Genomic DNA, 21141 nt, shown 5'->3' on the forward strand with positions numbered 1-21141 from the left:
TTCACGATGGCCATGACTATTCAACAATTTGAAAATCTCTAGGTTGACGTGCAGAAATGACATATTCGATATGAACAGAGGTAGTTGTTGCACGTACCTCGCTAAGGGGCGTGAGAACCTCATACTCGAGACGATGCGTAGCTTTTCAAATTGCCTGCAATAATTACAAAAACCGCAATGAGCGTCAAGCGAAGCTTTGTTTCCGTTTGCAGCTCATTATCTAATAAACGATCGGGTTACTCGCATTTAGTCTCTTCAAGATCTAAAATGAACTCGTCAGTTGTGCGTCAAAAGCCAATAGAATACTAGGGAAGCCGTACCCAATCATTAAGCTCAGCATCATTATCTCTGAGATTCTCGAATTGGGCATCCAAATGTTCTAGATTTGGATATTAGCCTTCTCCATATTATTTCCCCTTTGGCACCGCAGTTATAACTCACCAGCAGTGACATTGATATTATTGGGGACAAGATCATTCATCTGCCATTTTTCCAAGAATTGAGTAGCCTCAGCCGCGTTGCCCACCTGGCTAAGGTCATACCGGACGGCTGTTCTGGATTAGCGATGTCGTCGATAGAACCACGACAAAAGCGTACCTTCTTCTCCGTAGCCGTTGTCCCTCACAAAGTTTAGCGATGCCCTAACTTCATTTTCATACGTCTCAGTAGGCTCCTGGTTCGGACATCCGTCGGTGACTGTCAGGATAAGAAGGGGTCGCGACAACACATGGCCGTTGTTAACTGGCCCGTAGAGGAAGTCATTCAAGACTTTATCTTTTAGGTTCGTACCCAGCTTGGTCGACCCATCCGGGGTGAATTTCATCTTCGAGGAAAGCTCGCTAGGTTTAAGGTTATCAAATTTGTCTTTCTTGTTGATGAAGCGAAGATGAACAAGCGTGTCCTCTTCGGGTGCAGCCTGCGTGATGAGGCTTGCGATCCGTTCAACCATAAATGCCTGACGGTTCATGCGGTCATCATCCTTCATCGAGCCACTGTCATCTAGATAAAACGAATGTAAGCCTGGAGTCCTTATGGGAGTTGATGACTTTAACTTACCGCAGTACAGGACAGGCTGGTACAATGCCTGACGGGACATGATAGTCACATTCTCGGGTGTTGCACCCGGGAAAGTTGGATCGTTCAGAATCTTGACTGCGTTCTCTGCTACCTTGGCAACATATTGATTGCCATCTGGGTAGAAGTCCTCAAGGCCCTTTTTGTTGATGAAATTATGAAGGTTTGACTTGAAATCCTCCGCCGTGCGGGGGTTCGTAATTTGCTATTCCAGGGTAAGCCAATTTAGGAATGAAGGATTGTCAATGACAAAATACATACCCCTGGTAATGGTTCTGATAATGCGGAGAGGCGATTTATGGCATTCTTGCCAACATCCCTGAAGTTTTTGAAGAATGCCAGGGCAAATAGACCGGAGCTAACGAGAAGATTTTCCAACTCGGGCTTCCATTCTGGCTTCTCATCCTTGGGGCGAATGGCCTTGTGGACAGCGGTGTTGGTGGAACTGTCAGCAAGTGTCGCAGGTGTCTCGCCAAGCTCGTTTGACCTGTCCATGGCCGCTCCAGCTTGAATAAGGGCGCGGATGGCCTCGGGGCTAGTACCTTGTCGGATTGCCGACATCAACGGAGTGTCACCTTTCAGCTGTGAGACCGGCTCATCTGGCGTGGCGCTGTGCTTGAGCAGAAGCTCGACAATGCGGCCGCTGTTTGGTGCTTGAGTGGCCGCATAGAGGGGTGTCTTGCCATCCGGAGATACTCGGTTGGCATCCGCACCGTTCTGCAGAAGCAGCTTTACTGCTCCCACATGGCCATTTCGAATTGCCAGGTCCAGGGCTGTATCACCATAGCTATCCTCATCATTGACTTCCACCTGGATGAGCAGTTGGCCAACGTTCTTCAGATTGAGAGTTCCGCTCTTCGCATGAGTGTGAAGGCTTTCCGCCATTGTGAAGATCTCTGTCACGATTCACTTGAGTTACGCTGAGTCAAGGTCTAATTAAATTGATTTGAGAAGCATGAAGGCCATGGTTCACCGGTTCCATGGAAGTCGTACTTATATCCTCAGGTGCAGGCGTAGACACTCCCCATCTGCGGCTTTCCGATGGCCTCATCGTGCCCGTTGACACGTAATGCCTGCCAGTTCACCCCACTCTTATACATGCAGGCGATGTATCACCCAGCATTTGCACCCTCCAAGAGCCAATGTCGATCTACCGCCACATGATGTGCCAGTACTCGGCTGTGGACTTTATGATAGTGACGTCAACCCACGGAGCGACCTGGTCTATCCATCGTGGGTCACGAACAGGTGAATTCAATATGCATAATCGCCCCAGCTTATGGGCTCAGAAGTGTTGCACGGCAGCTGTGCTATTGCGAAAAACGCAAGGCGACCGCTAGTTTCTGCAAGGCGGCTCGCTTTCAGCTGAGCCATCTGGTCTATTGTTTATTGACAACTGATTGACTCACTCTGCAGTCGATTGCATCTCTCCATGGTATGTTGTTAGTGTAACCCTAATACCTTTTTCGTCTAGTTCAAATTGAGGGTCTAGCGCTTCAGGGAATCATGGATACAGCAACACATAGTGCTTTTGAGGCCCCCACTACCTCGGTGATGAACGGTTTGATTTTGAAGGATTTCAGTGCTAGGGTAATCATTGCTGGTTTAAAGAACCTTCCTGGCTTCCGAGTGCCGCAGATGAGCCCCCCAGTTTTGATAGGTTTCAAAGCCACTTTGGTTTCACTTAACTCTTTTTGCCTAGCTTACGCTCGGTGTAGGGAGGTCAATATTCACGAAATACACCTATTTTGACCTAGGGTCATCAGTATCCGCATCACTTCTAGTAATCCGTACCGATACTTTTTTCATATTTACTGACTATAATTCCATGCACTCGACCCAGAAGTTGGCCTTGGAATACCGGTGAAGGACGGAAGCTATGAGCGTCGCAACTGCCAATGGTAATACCGAAATGTCAACATGCTATTGGCTAACGAACTGGATGCAAACGCTGGTTGCACTTATGCCGGGTCTGCTCTTGGGCAGGCTGCTGCGCGCGGACGTTTTAATACCAACGTTCTTCTACTGTCGTATGTGTCCTATGGCGCTCGGATTGGCTCTGTGGATGAATGATTCAAGCTGCATCCATGGCCAATGTGCAGGTTTGTGCAGCTCCTATTGGTCAATGGGGTGAAGCAGAAAAGCTTCATAAGAGACGAATAATTTATCACACACATCCTGCTATTCTGATATAAAATGACAGTGCAAATAGGAGCTGTACCAGGTAGCATTGGTGACGTTAGTGATACCTTGGCTAGGCGTTTCTTTCGAGAGCGGAGGCCCGGAATTGGAGAGCCAGCTCGGCGCATACAGGATCACATCGAACACTGGCGCTATAACCACTGGTGCAACCAAATGACCTCTGATGTCAAGCTCTGTTCTGGGTTTTTTTCCAACGCAGTAGAGACTTGCATCCGGCCAGTAAGCTTATCAGGACCCTTGTGTTACAGACACAGGTCTGGTTCGGTTTGGACATGTCGGGTTCTCGCAATCGCAGCAAACCGTACGGCGACAACATGGGATGCAATCGAAAGATGACCGAGGTCTTTCAACTTGCTGCGCGTTCAAAACTACGACTCTCGCTCTTGAGCCAGTAGCAGGAGTGACAGATGCTGAGAGCCGGAGGATCGGTGGGTAATATCGTAGGGCCACAGGTGGCGATGCTTTGCCTGATCTTACTGCTGTGGGTAGCTATTGCAAAGGAACCACACTATCATCAGTCTACTAGATTGCGCTTCAGTTGCAAAAATCCAAAGCAGCCTTTGCATTCAAATGGCAGTATAGGAAAACCTAAAAAAGCTAACACAAGAACAAAAGCCTATATATTATGGCTGAAAGCAGTCACTCAAGGGAAAGATTGAGTCTGGCAGTCTTGCAGGTGTTTTTCTCTGACACCAGAGAGTCGACCGTGATCATTACTCCTCCCTCTGCATCTTTGGTACTCTCTTCTCCGAAACTATCTTGTGATTGTATAGATGGCCATAAGGTTGCCCAACTTACAATCTAGAGGAGCTGCCCGGAACTGAATGGCGACGACTTGGTGGGGACCAAGCCTAGTCCGGTAGATCGCATGTAACAGGCCCTGTCACTGCCGTCTGCTTTCCACATGAATCGCACGCACTTCTTAGCACCCTTGTAGTTCGCGCATTTCTCGGCGCAGTCTTTGAAAGAGTTCGCCCTTCCAGTTCCCAAGTCCGCCGGACCGGGGTCATCGACTATCCAGGAGTCAGCGTGTACGTACTATGAAACGTGATGTTGGAGACGAACGCTTAGCGTAGTGAATTTTGAATTTCTCATTTCCAGCAGCTATAATGCATTGATCGTCGCGAGGCTCTGTGATGCAGTGATCTGTATGAGTTGAAGAGCGAGAGAGTGGTATCGTGGAAGCCATATGGTTTTATTACTTACCGGCGTCGAAAAGGGTTGTGCGACATTTTCCATTAGGGCCTTCTCCATTGCAATTGATATTAAGAGCGTTATACGACTGCTGAAGCGAGTCTAGCTTGCCGTTCAGCGATGTGATCTCCGAATTGAGTGCGGTGATCTCATCATCTTTCTTGGTGAGTTCCATCTTCAGCTTGTTCTTGTCGTTCTCGCACTGCTGTTTCTGAATGCTGAGGTCGCCCTTCTCTTCTTCACACTTCTGTTGCTCCACACGGCATTGTCTCTTCTTCTCTTCAACTTCACCGGAGTGTCGACGGCAGTCCTCTTCGGCTTTTTGGGACGTCAGATTGTCAGCTTCGCATTGCGCCAATTTTGCAGGGTCTACCTGGCTTTTTTGGCACATTTCGAGCTTATGCTCGGCTTGCTGTAGGTCGTCTTTACAGGTGTCATTTTTATTGTTGCACTCCTTCTTATCCTGAATGCATTGCTCCTTCTCCTCAACACACGTTCCGCACTCTGGTTCAGGGCTTGGGGGGTCGATGTTGTCATCCTCGATTTTAACGAGTGACAGGAATTTGGGCGCCTGTTGCTGATCCTTGTTGCTGCCCAAGGCGAAGAAGCAGTTGCCAGATTTGTGATCGCCCAGTGTTCGGAACGAAATTGCCTCGCAGCCCTCCGACGCGCAGAGCGAAGCACACTGGAGAGCATTGGCCGCCGGTCTACTCTGCCTGTTGAGGGAACTCAGGATAGACTTGCAGGTCCATTTCCAACGGGTATTGTCAATCAAGACCTCGTCTTCTTGTTTTTCTGGTACAGAGCAGCAGGCGTTGCGGTCATCCGACTCCAAACAGGATGGGAATACTTCCGTGAAGGTAATCCACTCTCCATCGGACTTCTGGTCCAGGTTGTCTCCCAGGACAAAGAAACAGTTATTGCCACGAGGTGCCTTGCCGTGTGCTTTGAAAGATGATGCTTCACAAGACACGTCGTCTGCACAGAGTGATACACACTCGTGGGCATTGCTGACCTTTTGGGCTTTCTTGGGATTGAGGGAGACCAAGGCCGAACCGCAAGTGACCTTGAAGGTGCGATTGTCAATTGCCACCTCGCTAGTGGGCGCTCCACTGGTACAGCAGTCATTGGGAGTAGCGGAGGACAGGCATACTGAGCTGTCGCCGAGCGGGATTTGGTTGGCGACGGCCGAAGCCGCACCTAGCAACAGGAGGGATGATTTGACAATCATGGTCAACCAAGAAAGGAATTGAACTCTGGTTGTCGCAGGAAGGTATGAGTAACCGCAGGTGCTCAAGCCCCAGTAAATACTCTTGCGACGTGGCCATCGGGCCCTCTACAACCCTCTTTCTCCCTCGCGTTAGGGTTCCACTAGGATGCTAAGACCTGATGTAAAGTATGCGGTCATTAAGGAGAGAAGAGATGTCAGAATCATAGATAGAGTGACAAGTTACATGGGTGGACCTAGAATTGGGTAGCTACGACTCCGGAATGGTCAGATGGTCCAGTTCAGCTCAGCCTTCTGCCGGATGTGGAGCTGTGGCCTAGAGCCTAAAAGGAGAGGTTCAGTCATCCACTGCCGAATCAACGAATGGAACCGGCCCAAAAGGTCGCAAAATGACGTTGCTAGTGACCCGTGCCGGTTACACAGCATGGAGAATGGGGTTGCTATCTGCAAGGAGGCTGCATAAACTGTGCTCAATTATCCATAGCTCTGCATTCTGCATATACCACTACATCCTTGGCAATCACTCCCCCAACGTAAAAAAACAATGCTGCAGATATCCCTCTCCCAATCCGCGGACCATGACCTACCTCAGCCAATTTCCGCCTCAGCTGAACTGGGAGTTCAGCCGTAAATGTAACTCATTTCCGTTTGGGGAGATCGAATATCCACATTCCTGTTCACTCATGATGATCTGTACTTTCGGGAGACCAAGGCGTGTCCGTTGGGAATGGGTCTCAGATCAGTGAGGCCCATTAATAATGGGTAGTTCGTGATTGGTGTAAGGGTGTAGGTCGGCAAAGGAAGATGATAGCGATATATGTCCTCGATATCGTATATCAAGATCAACCGTGTCAACCCTCCGAGGCTGATATAACTTCTGCTCCATACCTTGGTAGCTCCTGAGTAGGATACCTCCATTAAGGTCGTTCATTTCTACCGAAGCTGTCCATTTAAATTGAACAGATCGATATCTAACAAAAAAATAAGTCCTAGAGTAGGCTCATTGACATCAAAAATAGCAAGTTGTATGATTGGAGTACGTAAGTGAGACGACGACGACAAAGTGATAAGTGGAGTAGCAGCGCGTGTGTGGTTAAACACAGTATAAAAGATAGTCAATGGAAGTGGTGAATGTCTTTAGACCGAAGATATTAGACAACATGTTGGATACATGGGAAATCTTAGCTTTCCCTTTTTCGTTATAGGTAAAACTGACCAACGTCTGAGCGCCTTGATTCGCTCCGAGAGCGTAAGCTGAGTGGGTGAGTAAGTTTGCCTACTAAGAACATTAATTCAATGGAGCACGCGAGTCCTATCACTTGTACTATTTTAGACTCTACCGTCAAGAAAAGAATGGCAGTATCAATATGATCATCATTTATCGTAGTAACTTGGCTGCAATTAATTACGCCATAATAAAGCCTGCTAATTGACCGCCTAATCAGTTCTACTCTTTGGATCCTATATTGTTCTTAAGCTAACCTCATTCTAGGGTATACGGGTTATATACCACCGAGATTGTTAATCTTGTGTGTTTGTCCAGACGCTTTAACATGCAATATATCCAAACAACAAGTTAATCTCGGGTTGGTAATAGAAACTCAATCGTGCTTTTGGGAAAGAAACCACAATCGCTTCATTGGATGCTGCATCGCTATCTGAAAGGTAATGTTTGAGATAAGATTAGTGGTCAATAGCGTTATTGGAGCAGAGATATCAAGGAAGGAAGAAAGAAAGAAACAGTAGCAATAACGGGGCAAACAGAAAAGAAACAAGAATGATATAAGCACCCTGAGAAGAACAAAACAAGAACAAAACAAATAATAATGTCACTTCTTATCAGTCATGAGATGTTGAGGATTTGTCTTTTTGCCCTTATTTTTTCGTAAATATGGCAAGACTCGGAAGAGATAGTAGAGGAAGATGGCGCCGAGGATATTGAAGGCAAAGTATGCCCAAAGAATCCCATAATCTCGCCACCGGAGCTCCCAGGAAATGTCGCGGTTGGCAAGATATTGATCGGCCGATCGGAGGGGACAGTACTGACACTGCCCAGTAGAATTCCAATTGTAGAGCTTCCCGGGTGCTATTTCCAGAAACCGTTCAAGATACTGGCCGCACGTTTGCCCCGCTGGGGCATCAAAGCTGACCATCTCTTGGTCGGAGCAATGAATTGGACGACCATGTAGTGCAGTCGCACTAATGCCACCCACATAATAGGTCAAAGGAGAGACTTTGTGCATATAGTTCCAGAAAGGGGGTAAAGCGCTTGGTGCTTGCATCACACCGTTCGACAATAACGACAGGACAAACATGAAGAGAGCTAGCATACTGCCCAGAACCGGACTGGGTACCGCAGAGGCTATTAAATGGGCGAAACTGGAGGCAAAGAGGAAGAATTGCAACACAAAAAGAAACACCAGGCCCTGGCGCTGTGGGTCTTGCTTCCAACCATAAACAGAGAAGTAGAAAGAGGCCCAGGTGCAGATTCCAAGCAAGGCCTGCCAGGGAAGCTCAACTATGACTTGTGAAAGAATAAATACCTTCCAAGAATACGTCCTAGAGGGTCGCTCGCGTAACTCATACAGCGCCCGCCTGCTGATAAACTTTGGCATAATTCTATTCACGGTGAGTTCCTTGTTCTTCTGTAAAAGGGGGAGCGGTGGAGACTAACTGGTTTACCATAGTGGAGAAGATGGTGCATAGAAGGAATAAGCTAAACAAAGTATTTTGAAAGCCCTGGTTAGAGTTATCGGACATCCAGAACGAGAAGCCGACGAAGAGACCGGATATAACACCCAAAGCAAGCTTAGCCATGATATATTCCGGCTGGCGATAGTATTGCTGAAAGTCACGCCTCATGACGAGGTATAGCTGAGCGCTAATTGGCATCGCGAATTCAAGCTTGCTATATGTGTCGATGTTTGGGGCCTGAAAGGGACTCGAAGATATATGATGCAGCTGATCAAGAACCTCCTGATTTTGAGGGCTCCGGTTCCAAATATCCACCCAATCGATGGACTGGGAACTCCCTTGCGAGCCTTCACTGACCACTTGAAGCATGTATTCGGCCGGCTGTGAAGACATGCATCAGCCAAAAGCCGTAGAATTTTAGTGGCATGGTACATGGTGATTCATAACTTACATTCTCAGTGGGTTCACACGGACGTGCGCCGTTTGTTTGCAAATAATCCAGAAGAGTCCGAGAATGACTCCCAATATCTCCAAAATACACGGTCTTACCACCTTTCGCCAGTAAGAGGAGGCGATCGAATTGTTCAAATATAACGGCGCTCGGCTGATGAATAGTCGCAAGCACGGCTTGTCCATGATCCGCCAGCTTCCTCAAAAACGCACAAATTGCCCAGGAGCTTTGCGAGTCCAATCCACTAGTAGGCTCATCTAAGAAGATCAAGACTTCGGGCTTTGCAGCCAGCTCGACACCGATAGTAAGAAGCTTTCTCTGCTCGATATTCAACCCGCCGTCAGGATTTCCAATGATGGCTTCGGCGAAATCCTCCATTCCCAACATCTGAATCACTTCCTCAACAAATGCATACTTCTCTTCCATGGAGACGGACGGGGGTTGCCGCAATGCTGCACTAAAACGAAGAGCCTCCCGGATTGTAGAGGTTTCACAGTGGAGATCATTCTGCTCGACGTATCCGGTCTTACGGCAGATGCTGGTATTGAGGCCACTGCCATTGACCAGCATCTCCCCGGCCACAACGCCGCAAGTCATTCGCTGAGATAAGACGTTTAAAAGTGTGGTTTTTCCTGCGCCGGACATTCCCTAAAAATATTAGCATGGAGGACCACAGTTGTATTGAAGAGTTACGTGGATGTTACACACCATGAGGGCAGTGAAGGACCATGGCTTAACCCAACCGCTAACATCCTCAAGCAATCTTTTTGTTCCTCCCTTGATCGGAACATCATAGCATAATCCCTGCCAAGTGAATATGTTCTCTTGCTTTGCCAACAAAAGACGGGACTGCGTGTCAGATTTCAGAAGCTCTTTCGACCACCCGAGCCCCTGCCTGGCCTCTACATCGTCTCGGCTCAAGTTTGCGGGAATATGACCAGGAAGAAATGCCAGCATTTTCGGGGCGGATGCCGTACCTGGAACCAGCTCTGTAAGAATGAGGTAAAGGATGTGAAATAAGACAAAGAACGCAATTAAGACCCCGAAATTCCTCCATAGATGACTGTAGAAGTATTCATAACGCTTCTCAAGATACCTGTCTCCCGACACGTAGTGCTCTCCCGCGACAGCGCCCACTTCCGAACAAGTAAAAGACAAGCCCAAGAGAGATGGGTAGTCTGGTATATATTCGACGCATTTGAATCGTAAGCCATGGAATTCGTTGGCGATGATTCCTTCGAACGCGTAGAAAATCGGATTAAGCCATCGGATCCAACCTAGCCACGGGCGCATATCGGGTTGTGGTATAGTAAAACCAGTATACACTGCAATACAGATAATTATGATTCCACCGAGAGCCATTGCTTGACTGAGTGTTCTTGTGACTGTGGCCAAGCACCGAAAGAGCCCGGACATGGTCACAACTGAAATGAGTTGTAGGAGGATATAAATAAAGAAATGTCCAGGCTCCCTCCGCAGATGTGCCATGAAATATATGATCACACTGGCGATTAAACAGCGGAGAACCTTGATGGGGAGATCCATGATGACTCCAGCAAGGGCCTCGGCGAAGGGGTGAACAAATGTGTAGCGAGCGTGTTTTTCCACAATTGGTCTTTGACTGTACAGGACATTTATCTCCAGCAAAGCGATCAAGTTGTTTGTTAGGACTGCCAGAAAGATGACCGATGCCCTCTGGGCCAGTCCCGCAGAACTGGCAGGGATGTCATAGAAGAGGGAGCCGATTAGGACGGCTAGCACAATTTGTACCACTGCAGTCGCAATGATACCCGCACGGTCATTCAAGCTTCGTCGATACGCTCTGACGAGGCATAATCGTACTTGCATAGCCACAGAAAGAAGGAAAGTGCTGGATGGTCGAACATGGTTGGCCTGCTCGGTACGTTTTGCGTGGTTCAATTTTGTCTCTTCTGTTCCATCGAGAGGGAAACTCTGTGCGTAATTTCTCATCATCTCCCGAAGCTCGACATACTCTGGGCTCTGTTTCCAGTATGCTTCGAAGTCCTCCGAAGTCCGTGGGACCTTCTCTGCCATACCAGGTTTGGCCTCACGCTCACCTGGGTTGGTGATGGCAGTGAGGAAATCCGCGCTGGCCTGTCGGGGATGACGTTTCCATCCCATCTTTTCAAAGTATGCCACGGCGTGCCGACAGGGACCAAAGTATACTTGCCGTCCTTCATAGAGAACAGTGACATTGTCAAAGGTATTGTAGATTGGCTCTGAAGCCTGGTACACTGCGGCGGCATGACATGTTTTCGTGAGATTGGCAGATAGGCGAAGAGTCTGGACAAAGGCAAGAGCACTATTCGCATCAAGACCTCGTGTGCTATTATCCCAGGCACCAATAGCAGCTCTCGCTAATGTCATTTCGGCTATGCTGCAAGTCCACATTTCGCTGTCAGTTTATTGTCCCTCTTTCGTAAGCACGAGGCAGTAAGATAGCCTCGAAAACCACTCACCTCACTCGCTTCCTTTCTCCTCCACTGACCCCGCGAACGTATTCGTTGCCCACTTGTGTGTTATGAGCATGGGAAAGCTCAAACAAGGCCATGACAACCTGCACCACAATCTTGGCATACTCCTCGCGACTCAAGTTACCCAGCCGAATGTGAGGTGCGCGTGCATACGCAGCAAACTCGAGGGTTTCACCAACCGTCAAATGCGGGAAATGATGATCTTCTTCTTGGTTGTATACAACCTCGCCGCGATATTCGTTCATCATCCTCGCAAACGAAACCCCTCTATATTGGATCTTGCTGGCTGGATCTAGATGCAAGCCGTCAAGATAGCCACATATTGCCTTCAGAAAGGTTGAACATCCACTTCCCGGGCGACCCAGGACCAAAAGCAGCTCGCCGCTGCGCACAAGCCCATCGAATTTGTGCAGGATCTTGGTTCGATGTTGATGACTTTCCTTATGGAAAAGGAGGTTCACAACAGATGCGACAGGACGTATCAAGGCCGACAGAACTGTCGGCTGAATCTGGAGAGGCGAGCCGGACGCCTGAATTGAGATATCCTCGAACAGAACTCCACGCTGCCGAGCTTCACCGGCCATAGAATCGAGGATGCGAATATTTCGTTTGGCCCACTCGTGCCGATCGAACTGGCAAGAATCGGGTGGTATCGCGTCTGTGTGCTTGTTCCAGACTTGTGTGATAGGGTGTTGCTCGTCCTGACTCGATTGAGAGCGATGGGGGCCCTCTTGGTCATTGCTCATCGTTGAACAGAGGCTCCGTCTCTCGCCAGTCTGCTTGGTGCCATTGGCATTGGCCATAATGGCAAGCGAGGCCTTTCGTGCTGCCTTTCCGGAAAAGAAAGTCAAATAGTCGGATGATGAAGCTACTACTAGGATGTTTAAATTATTGCATTATCTGGCAATTTTCGGAATTTCCCTGTATTTTTAATTCGCACTATGGGGAATTTCCCCCTACCATTTACCCCTACCAGCATTTCTAAGATCATCCTTCCATAACTGGAGATCAATGGAATGTTTAAGTGGAACCTCCTAATGAAAATTGAAGCTAGTGAATGTACCAAAAGCGATACATGTGCCACGCAAGGGTGTCTGAAGTAAAATTGACCGTCCCGTACCGAGCCATGCGCATTACAGTACTTGAAACGGATTTTTGGTCCTCTAAGCCCTATCTTCAACTCTATTCACTTACCTTCAATTATATTAAATTTGGGTTCAACTGAAGGTTTTTCATAATACTTTCAATCATATTTTCCAAGGAATAAGTCACGGTGTGCCTTGCGTTGGACTTGGGGCATCTGTAAATGGATATTCTGATCGGCCCCATCTCTAACTAGTTCAAATGACCTTGCCTCGGTTGCAGTTTTAGCCTCGCTGGCGTGGAAAGGCTTTCTATTGGGCCTGACCTATTCCGAACTAAAATCAACACGATCCGAGTACCTGGCTATATATATCAAGATGGCCTTTCACAGGGCGATATTTGGAGAAACAAATTTTACAATAACCTGCGGCATTTGAACGTAAAAACGACAATTCGGCAGCTTGCAAGATAATTGTTCGATTAAAGTAGACGTAAAGAAGTCCAGATAGGAAGTGGAATTTTCAGGTAATCTGCCAGAATCTGGAACCTAGACAACGGAATTCGGCCGCGATGTAACATTTAGTTCCAACGCACACAATACTCAAATCCGAACCCAAGAACCCAAAAGATACTGGTAAGGAGGCAGTATGTCTTTGCTCTCGTCTCCACTCCAGACGATTTCCCGAGCTGTGTCGCCTTGAGGAGGTTCCCGAACCCGAGGAAATGGCCGCCAACCGATATAATAAAAAAAGGGAGACCAAGGCCAGTGAACAACCCAGCAGATGCAAGAAGCGCAACTGACATGTAGAAGAGCACATACGCCAGAATATGAATGGAATCCCGGAACCGAACAGCCATATTTTTCACGCCGACTTTCAAGTCTTCCTCAGTATCCTGGCACGAGTAAATCACATCGACCATGATGATGACTGTCGCAACGAACAGGAACATACATACTGTGGGCATAACATGGTCAAGCGGATCCACTCCCAGGCTATGCATGGTCATCGGGATCGCCCACCCGATATTTCCCAGAGTTACTTGTGGGTAGTCCGTGAAACGCTTGCCGAAAGGATAAAGGAGGGCGAAGAAAATGATGATGAGGGCCTCAATGGTGCATTGCCACGGAAGGAAGAGTAGAACGGAGCTACCACATGCGAAGAGGGCAACGGTAAAAAGAGCAGCATCCCGTGTTGAAACGGCGCCTCGTGGCAGCGGCCTGGATTTTGTTCGAGAGATTTGGCGATCAAGATCTAAGTCGATGAGATCATTCCACACGCATCCACCGCAACGTAGAAAGAATGACCAAAGAGAGAGCAGCACAATACGGTGCAGGATAGTGGTCACTGGAATATCCGTGGCAATTGAAGCACTGAACGCAACGCCCACAAAATAAGGAGAAGTATTGAGATAGAATCCCAATAGGCGATGGATTCGTGTTAATTCAGCATATGGTACTAAGGAAGAAGGAAGCGATCTGAGCACTTTGTTCTGTGGCTCAGCCGCAGCTTTTTCGTTCACTGTAACCATGTTGAAATAGAAAAGATCTAGTTCAATTTGTGCTGAATGATGTGGTGCTGGGTTTTGTATGGTGTTAAACCAGAAGTAACGCCAGGAAATTCCAGGTCGTGTCTTACGAAGAGAGCAAGGAGAAAACGAGTTGAGCTTGTGAAGAAGCTGGCGGACAGAAGACCCTGAGAATACAAAGGAAAGGGAAAAATGATATAGGCAGATCTCTGCACTGCCTATCACACCGCTGATTAGAGCCCCGAAAACGTAAGTCTGAGAAGCAAAGAAGACAAATATTTTGCACTCCTTGCTTTACTGATCTCATTCATCCAGAGTTTAGCATTGCTAGACAGAGGTAGCATTAGGATTAGCCTATAGCACTGTAACATAACACCAGCGGAATGTCATAACCCGCAAGTACATCCATCATATTTCATTTGAGAATACCTTGCGTAGAACACTACTGTACATGGATGTGGGTTCACGCCTTGCGTTTTCTCTCGTAGGGTACCCACATGTACCTTGGTATTGCTTCCTGATGCGTTGTGATATATGTACAAGTTCAGTTTCAGTTCAGTCAACTGTGTGCCATAAAAATCTTTACCGTATAAAAATCGTGGGAATGTCTAAAGTACAATGATCCTTATCCATAGTGGCTCCACGCTTAGTGTAAAGACTTTAGTAGATGAATAGTGGATTTTAGGTATTTATATGGTTATTTTCAAATGTCAATATAAGGAATTACGGAAAAATCACGCTTGAAAAGGTCGAATCCAAAAGAATGCCCAGCAGAGGGTTAGAGAAAAAATCCAAAGAAGCCTCCACTGTAGTCGGATGATTGTCTGCCCCTTAGAAGATTTCTGAATCCAACCTGGCCCGGATCGTTCGGGAAATGGAAGAAAATCCACCGTATCCCCTCGGGCCAGAACCTGAGCGGTTCCCCTTTGTACAAGACCGCCTATGAAAGGAAAGATGTAACGACCAGCCAATGCCTTGGCCCAGCCATCCCGCGTATGAAAACGAGCTCCGAACCTAGATCGCTGGTATGTGCTCTTTGTACGGTCGTATCGCAGACTTCGATATTCCCGGAGCATTGATTCAATGTGAACCTCGGATAGGCTGGGAATACCATCCACATGGACCAGTCGATGAATCAGTGAGGCTAGAACAGCAGCATCCTCAATAGCTGTGTTTGCTCCCTGTCCAATGTTTGGCGTCATCTAAAGGTCAAAATGTTCAGTGCCCGCGATCCTAATCAATGATAGTGTACATGGGTATTACCTTGTGCACGCTGTCTCCAAGGAGTACTACGCGATTGAAATGCCAGGTTTCAAATAGTCCCTCCTCAAGCGCAGTCATTGACGCAACCAATCGATTTTCCCAAAGATCCCCAACAGAGATATCCCGCAGGATGGAAACACATGCCAACTTGCCGCAAAGGTGGGCTGCATCCTCGGTCGAATAACGAGGAACATCGGGATAGACATAGGTGTGATCAAGCTTCTGGATAATGAACCAGAACACGCGCCCATCTTTGCCATGGAATGTAATCACCGAGAACTTATCCCCATACCGGTTTATATGCTCTCCAGTTTCAAGGCCGGGTATCGGCGAAGAAATCCCGAACACGCACGTATATTCAACCGTAAGACCTGAATGAACAAAACCATCAGAGTGTCAGCCTCAGAAATTGTAAAAGGGTATTCAATAATGGTACTCAGAAATGGTGCTGGTCACCTTTCTTTTCGCTGTGCGAGATCCACCCAGGATCCATAGTGTCTGCCAGCCGCCACATCTCCGACCGGATATGACTATGGACGCCATCTGCACCCACAATGAGATCCCCCTCAAATACATCCCCATCATCTGTCAATACACTGGCACTGTCTGCCCCGAGACGTACTTCTGTTACACGCTTATTGGTCATGATATTCGATCTGGTAGGGTAACTTTGGAACAATACTTCCAGAACCTTTTGGCGATCAAGGGAAATTATGGGGTAACCGAATCTGTGATCCACGAGGTCAGAATAGTCATCCTCACTTGTGTGAATATGTGCGCAATACAACCTTTCATGGATTGTCTTGGGCAGCAAACTGCTGAATGAAAATCCATCGGGGAAGGAAATGTGCATCCGGCTTAGCGGTGCCGTGAGTCTTTCAAGGCTAGCATAAATTCCAAGTTGTTGTAAGATTCGGGCTCCATTTGGCCAAATTCCAATGAAGGCACCTTCCTGGGGAGCTATCTCAGCTCTTTTTTCAAGGATGATGTGGTCGACGTTCGCTCTGGCCAGACAATGTGCCAAAGTCAACCCGGAAATAGATCCCCCAACAATGATTATTGTGAACTTGGGTTTCTCCATGTCTTTCGATATTGGACTGAGACGTAGGTCAAGGGGGAAATATAGGCGCGAGGTATTGGTCTGACCCACACAATGGTGTAGCGCAGCTTGATAAACTGAACCAAATGAGACTGCTCCGGTCTGTGTTAGAAAATCTCGGCTCTACCCCTTGCTGCAGTGGGTTCTACTGTAGGATGACGATGGGAGATTTTCATTAACATGCTGTACGTCTAGGGTGATCACTAGCATTCCTTTTCTTCAGCTATAATTCCACGGCATTCTATTCAGATGCATTCCCTCACTTGGTGTCTCTTTTGGACCCACCCGTTCCTGTGACTGGCTGACATGATACGAATGATTTTAATAATCCTTTTCCCGTGGATATGGCCCTCAGGTAATAGTTTGCACAAAAAGTTGTATATAGAGCACAGATCATTGTCCGAATCATCGGGGACCGCATAAGTTGGTCAATCTACTTCCAGAACCCACATAATATATCCAACTGTCTGCACCGTACAGCACCGAGCCAATCACTCAGTGAAAGGGTATGGTTCCTTCCTTTCCCTGAATGTGTGCATCTATTTGGTCTTCTTTTCGGTGTTCCTTTTGGTCGGGGCGTCGATCTCTTCTTGACGTCGAACAGCATAATACAGGCATGGGTAGGAGATGTCAAGCACGAGAGTCAACCCAATGTAGAATTGACACATTGGGCTCTCAAACCACGGACCTGCAGGTATGCCACAGATGTAGTATATCGATAGTTTGATAAAACCTCCAACAGTTGCAATCGCACGCAATGACCTTTCTTCGAATCAGTATTCAAGACCTGGGGGACAAGTGAAAACTCGATGTGTAAGCGAGCAAGGGCATACCAGGTCAAAAGGGAACTGCCACGAGTATTATTCCGGGATAAAAGCTGGCATATCGGCCCGAGACTTGCAAGTGTTTGGCATAGGACACCACCCCAAAAGAAACCCAGGTCAGGCCCAATCTCACCCGCGAGGGAAAGTTGACCGGCAACGAAGCCAAGAATAACCACCCCGTAAATAAAGTAGATGTTTCGTTTCACGATTGGCGCATCATTCCATTCACTAGGCGCGAACTTAAGGATATACGTGATCACAGCGCAATGAACCAGGAACCACACCCGCACACCACCTTCCCAATGTGCACTTGCGGCCGGGTGGACGAAGGCATACACAAACTCCCATGCGATATCGCAACAAAGAGGGAAGATGCCTGTGTTAGGAATCCTCTCTCTCCCAGACACGTACATCATACTGAAGTAATTCAGGGTCCAGCAGATCCCAGCAAGCACGCGGAGAAATTCTGCAACGGAGCCTAGTTCATCTCGGTATTCGAGAATGGCTGAGACTATAGGAGAATTCCCCATAGCTGGTAGTTCGAGAAGGGAGTGGTAGATAGGAGTGAAAGTGTGAAGCAGATTGTGTCGAGAATATTGTAGATTGGGCTTCGGAATTCACCACGGGAAAAAGATTCCACGTCCGGTCTTTACCGAGGCCAAGGATCTCGGCAGCTGAAGTCCCTTCATCAAGGGCAGGGATTTTCAACGCAAGGACGGCTGAATCCTTTGGTGGCGGTACGATTCATGCATACACGAAACGTAGAATGTAGGCAGGGTGGGGTGGCTGCATGTATGGACATACAACAGGGATAATTATGAATGGTTTATCGGCACGGCTTATTTAGGCTTCCCATGCACTAAAACGTTTTTCCAAATTCTAATAGTTCCACTCATGTAAAAAGGGCAATGAATATCTTAAAGTCGCAAGTCTCGCGCTTTTACTAACAGTAATGATTTACATACCTACCAATCTTGCTGGATACGTTGAATGATAGACGAAAAAGAAACGAAATGAAAAAGAAAACAAATCATAAATCACAAATTACTAGTGCATTCTGCGATTGCAATGCAGGTTTACTTTTTTATTTTTTAAGTTTTTTTTTTTTTATATCTTGTTTCGTTTCGCTGGAATTGTTGGCCACCAATTTGAGAAATTTAGCTATTAGATGTTTGTGTTTGTATGTGATAAGGTTCTTTAGGGTAAGTGTAATCAGATGATGAAGATCTAGGCTCAAAATGTGTGCTCCTGTTTCACTTAGTTTACGGGCGGTCTTGGAATCCAAGACTCTGGTCAATATTTGGTGTGTTCCGATCCGGAAAATTTTTAGCTATATGTATATTCTTCTACATACAATTGGCGATAGCTTGAAAGTCTTTGAAATTATATCATGGGCCTGAACACAATGGGAAACATGTCATATATCCACACTAACTGTAGACAGTAAAGTTAGCTACTTTTGATATCATGTAATTATTGCCCTGGCCTCCAGCGGAAGCCACAGGCTTTGGTTAAAGATAAATGGGCAATTCGAGACAAGCAGAACCACTTTTGTTGAGCTTTGAAAACGCTGGGGACTTAAGATAGAGGAGATACTTCATATCGAAAAATAATCATTGTGGGGATTCACTTAGGGAACCGGAAGTTACATTTCTGCGTGTTTTAGACAGTAGCAAATATGCTGTGTTACCGGAGACATGCCCCTTGGATGCCCTGTTTGATCTTGAGTAAGGTGGACCTTCGATATTGGTAGCTAATCTCATTCGCAAACAACAACGGGGTGGTTAAATATCATGGCCCCGGACCACTCCACTAAGGATCCAAAGCCTGCTTTTTCATTTTGTTTTTGCATATATCGAAACTATGAGGCTCAACAACTTGGCAATCCTCTGGGCCGTCGGTCTTGTCCGAGCAGATATCCAAGGGTCCCCGAAATCTGCCGTTGCTTTTGACCCTCAGTCAAATGACCCAAGCTCATTCAGCCAGTCCCCTCCTCTTGGACAACGTATTAAGCGTCGGAAATGGGAAGTTGAGTGCGACAGTAGCACCGGTGATCACCCATGCGACAATATTATCGATGAAGACGTCAATGATTACTGGCTGTCCCAAGACAGTACTGAGCATCAAGTTGTTGTCGACCTGGGCGAAACTCGCAGCGTGAACGCCATTGAGATCCGCCCGGCCGGTGAGGATGGATGGATCCAGGAGCACAAGGTGTATGTGTCCATGGACAAGAATAACTGGGGTCCTCCAGTTGCCTTTGGCACATGGAACGCGGACAACAGCATCAAATACTCCATTTTCAACCCCAAGGAGGCCCAGTTCGTACGTCTAGTCAGCGAAAGCCCCAAGGCGAGCATTTCTGACTTGAACATCTGGGAATACACAGTGCAAACCGATGATGACTTTGTTGGTGGTGCCTGGGGACCAACAATTGATCTGCCTGTGATTGCGGTGGCCGGTACGGTCATCCCCCAAACGGGCGAAGTCATGGTGTGGTCAGCCTATACCACTGAGGACTACAATAACTCTCCCAGTGGATATACCTTGATGTCAATCTGGGATCCCGCAAGCAATACCGTGACAAAGCGTAATGTTAGCGAAACACACCATGACATGTTCTGCCCTGGGACCTCGTGGGACGGTAGCGGCAAACTGGTCGTGTCTGGTGGCTCTGATGCTGCTCGCACCAGTCTCCTCGACCCGTCTGATAAAACCTGGATCTACGGCCCAGCGCTGAACAGACCTCGGGGATACCATGCTTCTGCAGCCCTGGGAAGTGGCGATGTGTTCCTGGTCGGAGGTGCTTGGAATGGAGGAACGACTGCCAAGGCGGGCGAGGTGTACAGTCCTAAAACCGAAAAGTGGACGAATCGCCCCGGATGCAAGGTGCAGCCCATGTTAACCAACGATAAACAGGGTATTTACCGTGCGGACAGCCATGGTTGGTTGTTTAGTTGGAAGAATGACACTGTCTTCCAGGCCGGCCCCAGCAAGGCGATGAACTGGTATCACACCCAAGGCGATGGAGACGTGACTCCTGCCGGCTCTCGCTCTACGTCCGACGACGCTATGTCCGGTAATGCTGTCATGTACGATGCTGTCGCGGGCAAGATCATCACCTTCGGTGGCTCTCCTAGCTATGAGAACACTGATGGCACCCAGGAAGCCTTCCGTATCGAGATCGATGATGTTGATGTTAATCCCATCGTCACCTCAGCAACGAACGAGAATGGCCAATCCGGTATGAACTTCCCTCGTGTCTTCCACACCTCGGTGCTTCTCCCAGACGGCACCGTCTTTGTGACCGGTGGACAAGCCCATGGTATACCTTTTAATGAGGACACCGCGCAGCTTACCCCGGAGCTGTACCTCCCCCGCACCAACTCGTTTGAAACCGACACTCCCAACAGTGTCATCCGTGTCTATCACAGTATTTCACTGCTGCTGACTGACGGGAGAGTCTTCAACGGTGGCGGTGGGCTCTGCGGCAACTGCTCAGCGAACCACCTAGATGCCCAGATCTATACGCCCAGATATCTCTTCGATGAGAATGGTAACCTTGCCACTCGGCCTGAGATTACCAACGTATCTGGAACAGAGGTTAGAGCTGGCGACAAATTCACTTTCAAAACCTCGGGCCCTATCAATACTGCTTCCCTGGTGCGGTATGGCTCAACAACCCACACCGTCAACACTGACCAGCGCCGTATCTCACTTGATGCGATCAAGAGTCTCAGTGGCAACGTGTACGAAGTCACTCTTCCGAGCGATCCGAGCATTCTCGTACCAGGCTGGTGGATGCTGTTTATCATGAATGACAATGGTGTACCCAGTGTCTCGAAGACCATCATGGTCCCCTCTGCCTGAGTTCTCGTTATAATCGTCCCTTTCAAATCTGCTTTTTTTCTTCATACTTATGCCCGGAGGAAATCATCACCTCAACTTCAATCCTTGTGCACAGAGAGCATCTTATCGGCTACTGTTACAGGTGAAGTTCCTCATTC

At 47.8% G+C, this 21141-nt stretch overlaps 6 protein-coding genes across 6 annotated transcripts; 1 reads left to right on the forward strand and 5 right to left on the reverse strand.

The window, feature by feature from the left end:
• Window positions 1-220: 220 nt before the first annotated feature.
• On the reverse strand, window positions 221-1959 carry PENARI_c011G05166 (uncharacterized protein; the record flags this gene model as incomplete). The annotated part of the gene is made up of 6 exons (XM_022632592.1): window positions 221-262; window positions 321-379; window positions 442-549; window positions 598-999; window positions 1057-1279; window positions 1336-1959. 6 exons carry the CDS (start codon window positions 1957-1959, stop codon window positions 221-223), a joined length of 1458 nt encoding a protein of 485 aa, XP_022487433.1.
• A 2118-nt stretch (window positions 1960-4077) lies between these two features.
• On the reverse strand, window positions 4078-5701 carry PENARI_c011G02917 (uncharacterized protein; the record flags this gene model as incomplete). The annotated part of the gene is made up of 3 exons (XM_022632538.1): window positions 4078-4289; window positions 4342-4422; window positions 4483-5701. The coding sequence occupies 3 exons, from the start codon at window positions 5699-5701 to the stop codon at window positions 4078-4080; spliced, it is 1512 nt and encodes a 503-aa protein (XP_022487498.1).
• A 1826-nt stretch (window positions 5702-7527) lies between these two features.
• Window positions 7528-12141, reverse strand: PENARI_c011G05897 (uncharacterized protein; the record flags this gene model as incomplete). The annotated part of the gene is made up of 5 exons (XM_022632612.1): window positions 7528-8317; window positions 8373-8773; window positions 8844-9491; window positions 10371-11241; window positions 11324-12141. 5 exons carry the CDS (start codon window positions 12139-12141, stop codon window positions 7528-7530), a joined length of 3528 nt encoding a protein of 1175 aa, XP_022487630.1.
• An 859-nt stretch (window positions 12142-13000) lies between these two features.
• Window positions 13001-13951, reverse strand: PENARI_c011G04627 (4-hydroxybenzoate octaprenyltransferase; the record flags this gene model as incomplete). Its single annotated transcript, XM_022632577.1, has 1 exon — window positions 13001-13951. The coding sequence occupies one exon, from the start codon at window positions 13949-13951 to the stop codon at window positions 13001-13003; it is 951 nt and encodes a 316-aa protein (XP_022487639.1).
• Window positions 13952-14962: 1011 nt separating this feature from the next.
• PENARI_c011G08662 (uncharacterized protein) lies at window positions 14963-15704 on the reverse strand (the record flags this gene model as incomplete). Its single annotated transcript, XM_022632686.1, has 4 exons — window positions 14963-14970; window positions 15060-15150; window positions 15212-15582; window positions 15668-15704. 4 exons carry the CDS (start codon window positions 15702-15704, stop codon window positions 14963-14965), a joined length of 507 nt encoding a protein of 168 aa, XP_022487634.1.
• Window positions 15705-18997: 3293 nt separating this feature from the next.
• Window positions 18998-21004, forward strand: PENARI_c011G11071 (uncharacterized protein; the record flags this gene model as incomplete). Its single annotated transcript, XM_022632738.1, has 1 exon — window positions 18998-21004. The coding sequence occupies one exon, from the start codon at window positions 18998-19000 to the stop codon at window positions 21002-21004; it is 2007 nt and encodes a 668-aa protein (XP_022487483.1).
• Between the last annotated feature and the right edge of the window lie 137 nt (window positions 21005-21141).

Source organism: Penicillium arizonense (genome assembly GCF_001773325.1).
Source record: "Penicillium arizonense strain CBS 141311 chromosome Unknown PENARI_contig011, whole genome shotgun sequence".
NCBI classification, from domain to species: Eukaryota; Fungi; Ascomycota; class Eurotiomycetes; order Eurotiales; family Aspergillaceae; genus Penicillium; species Penicillium arizonense.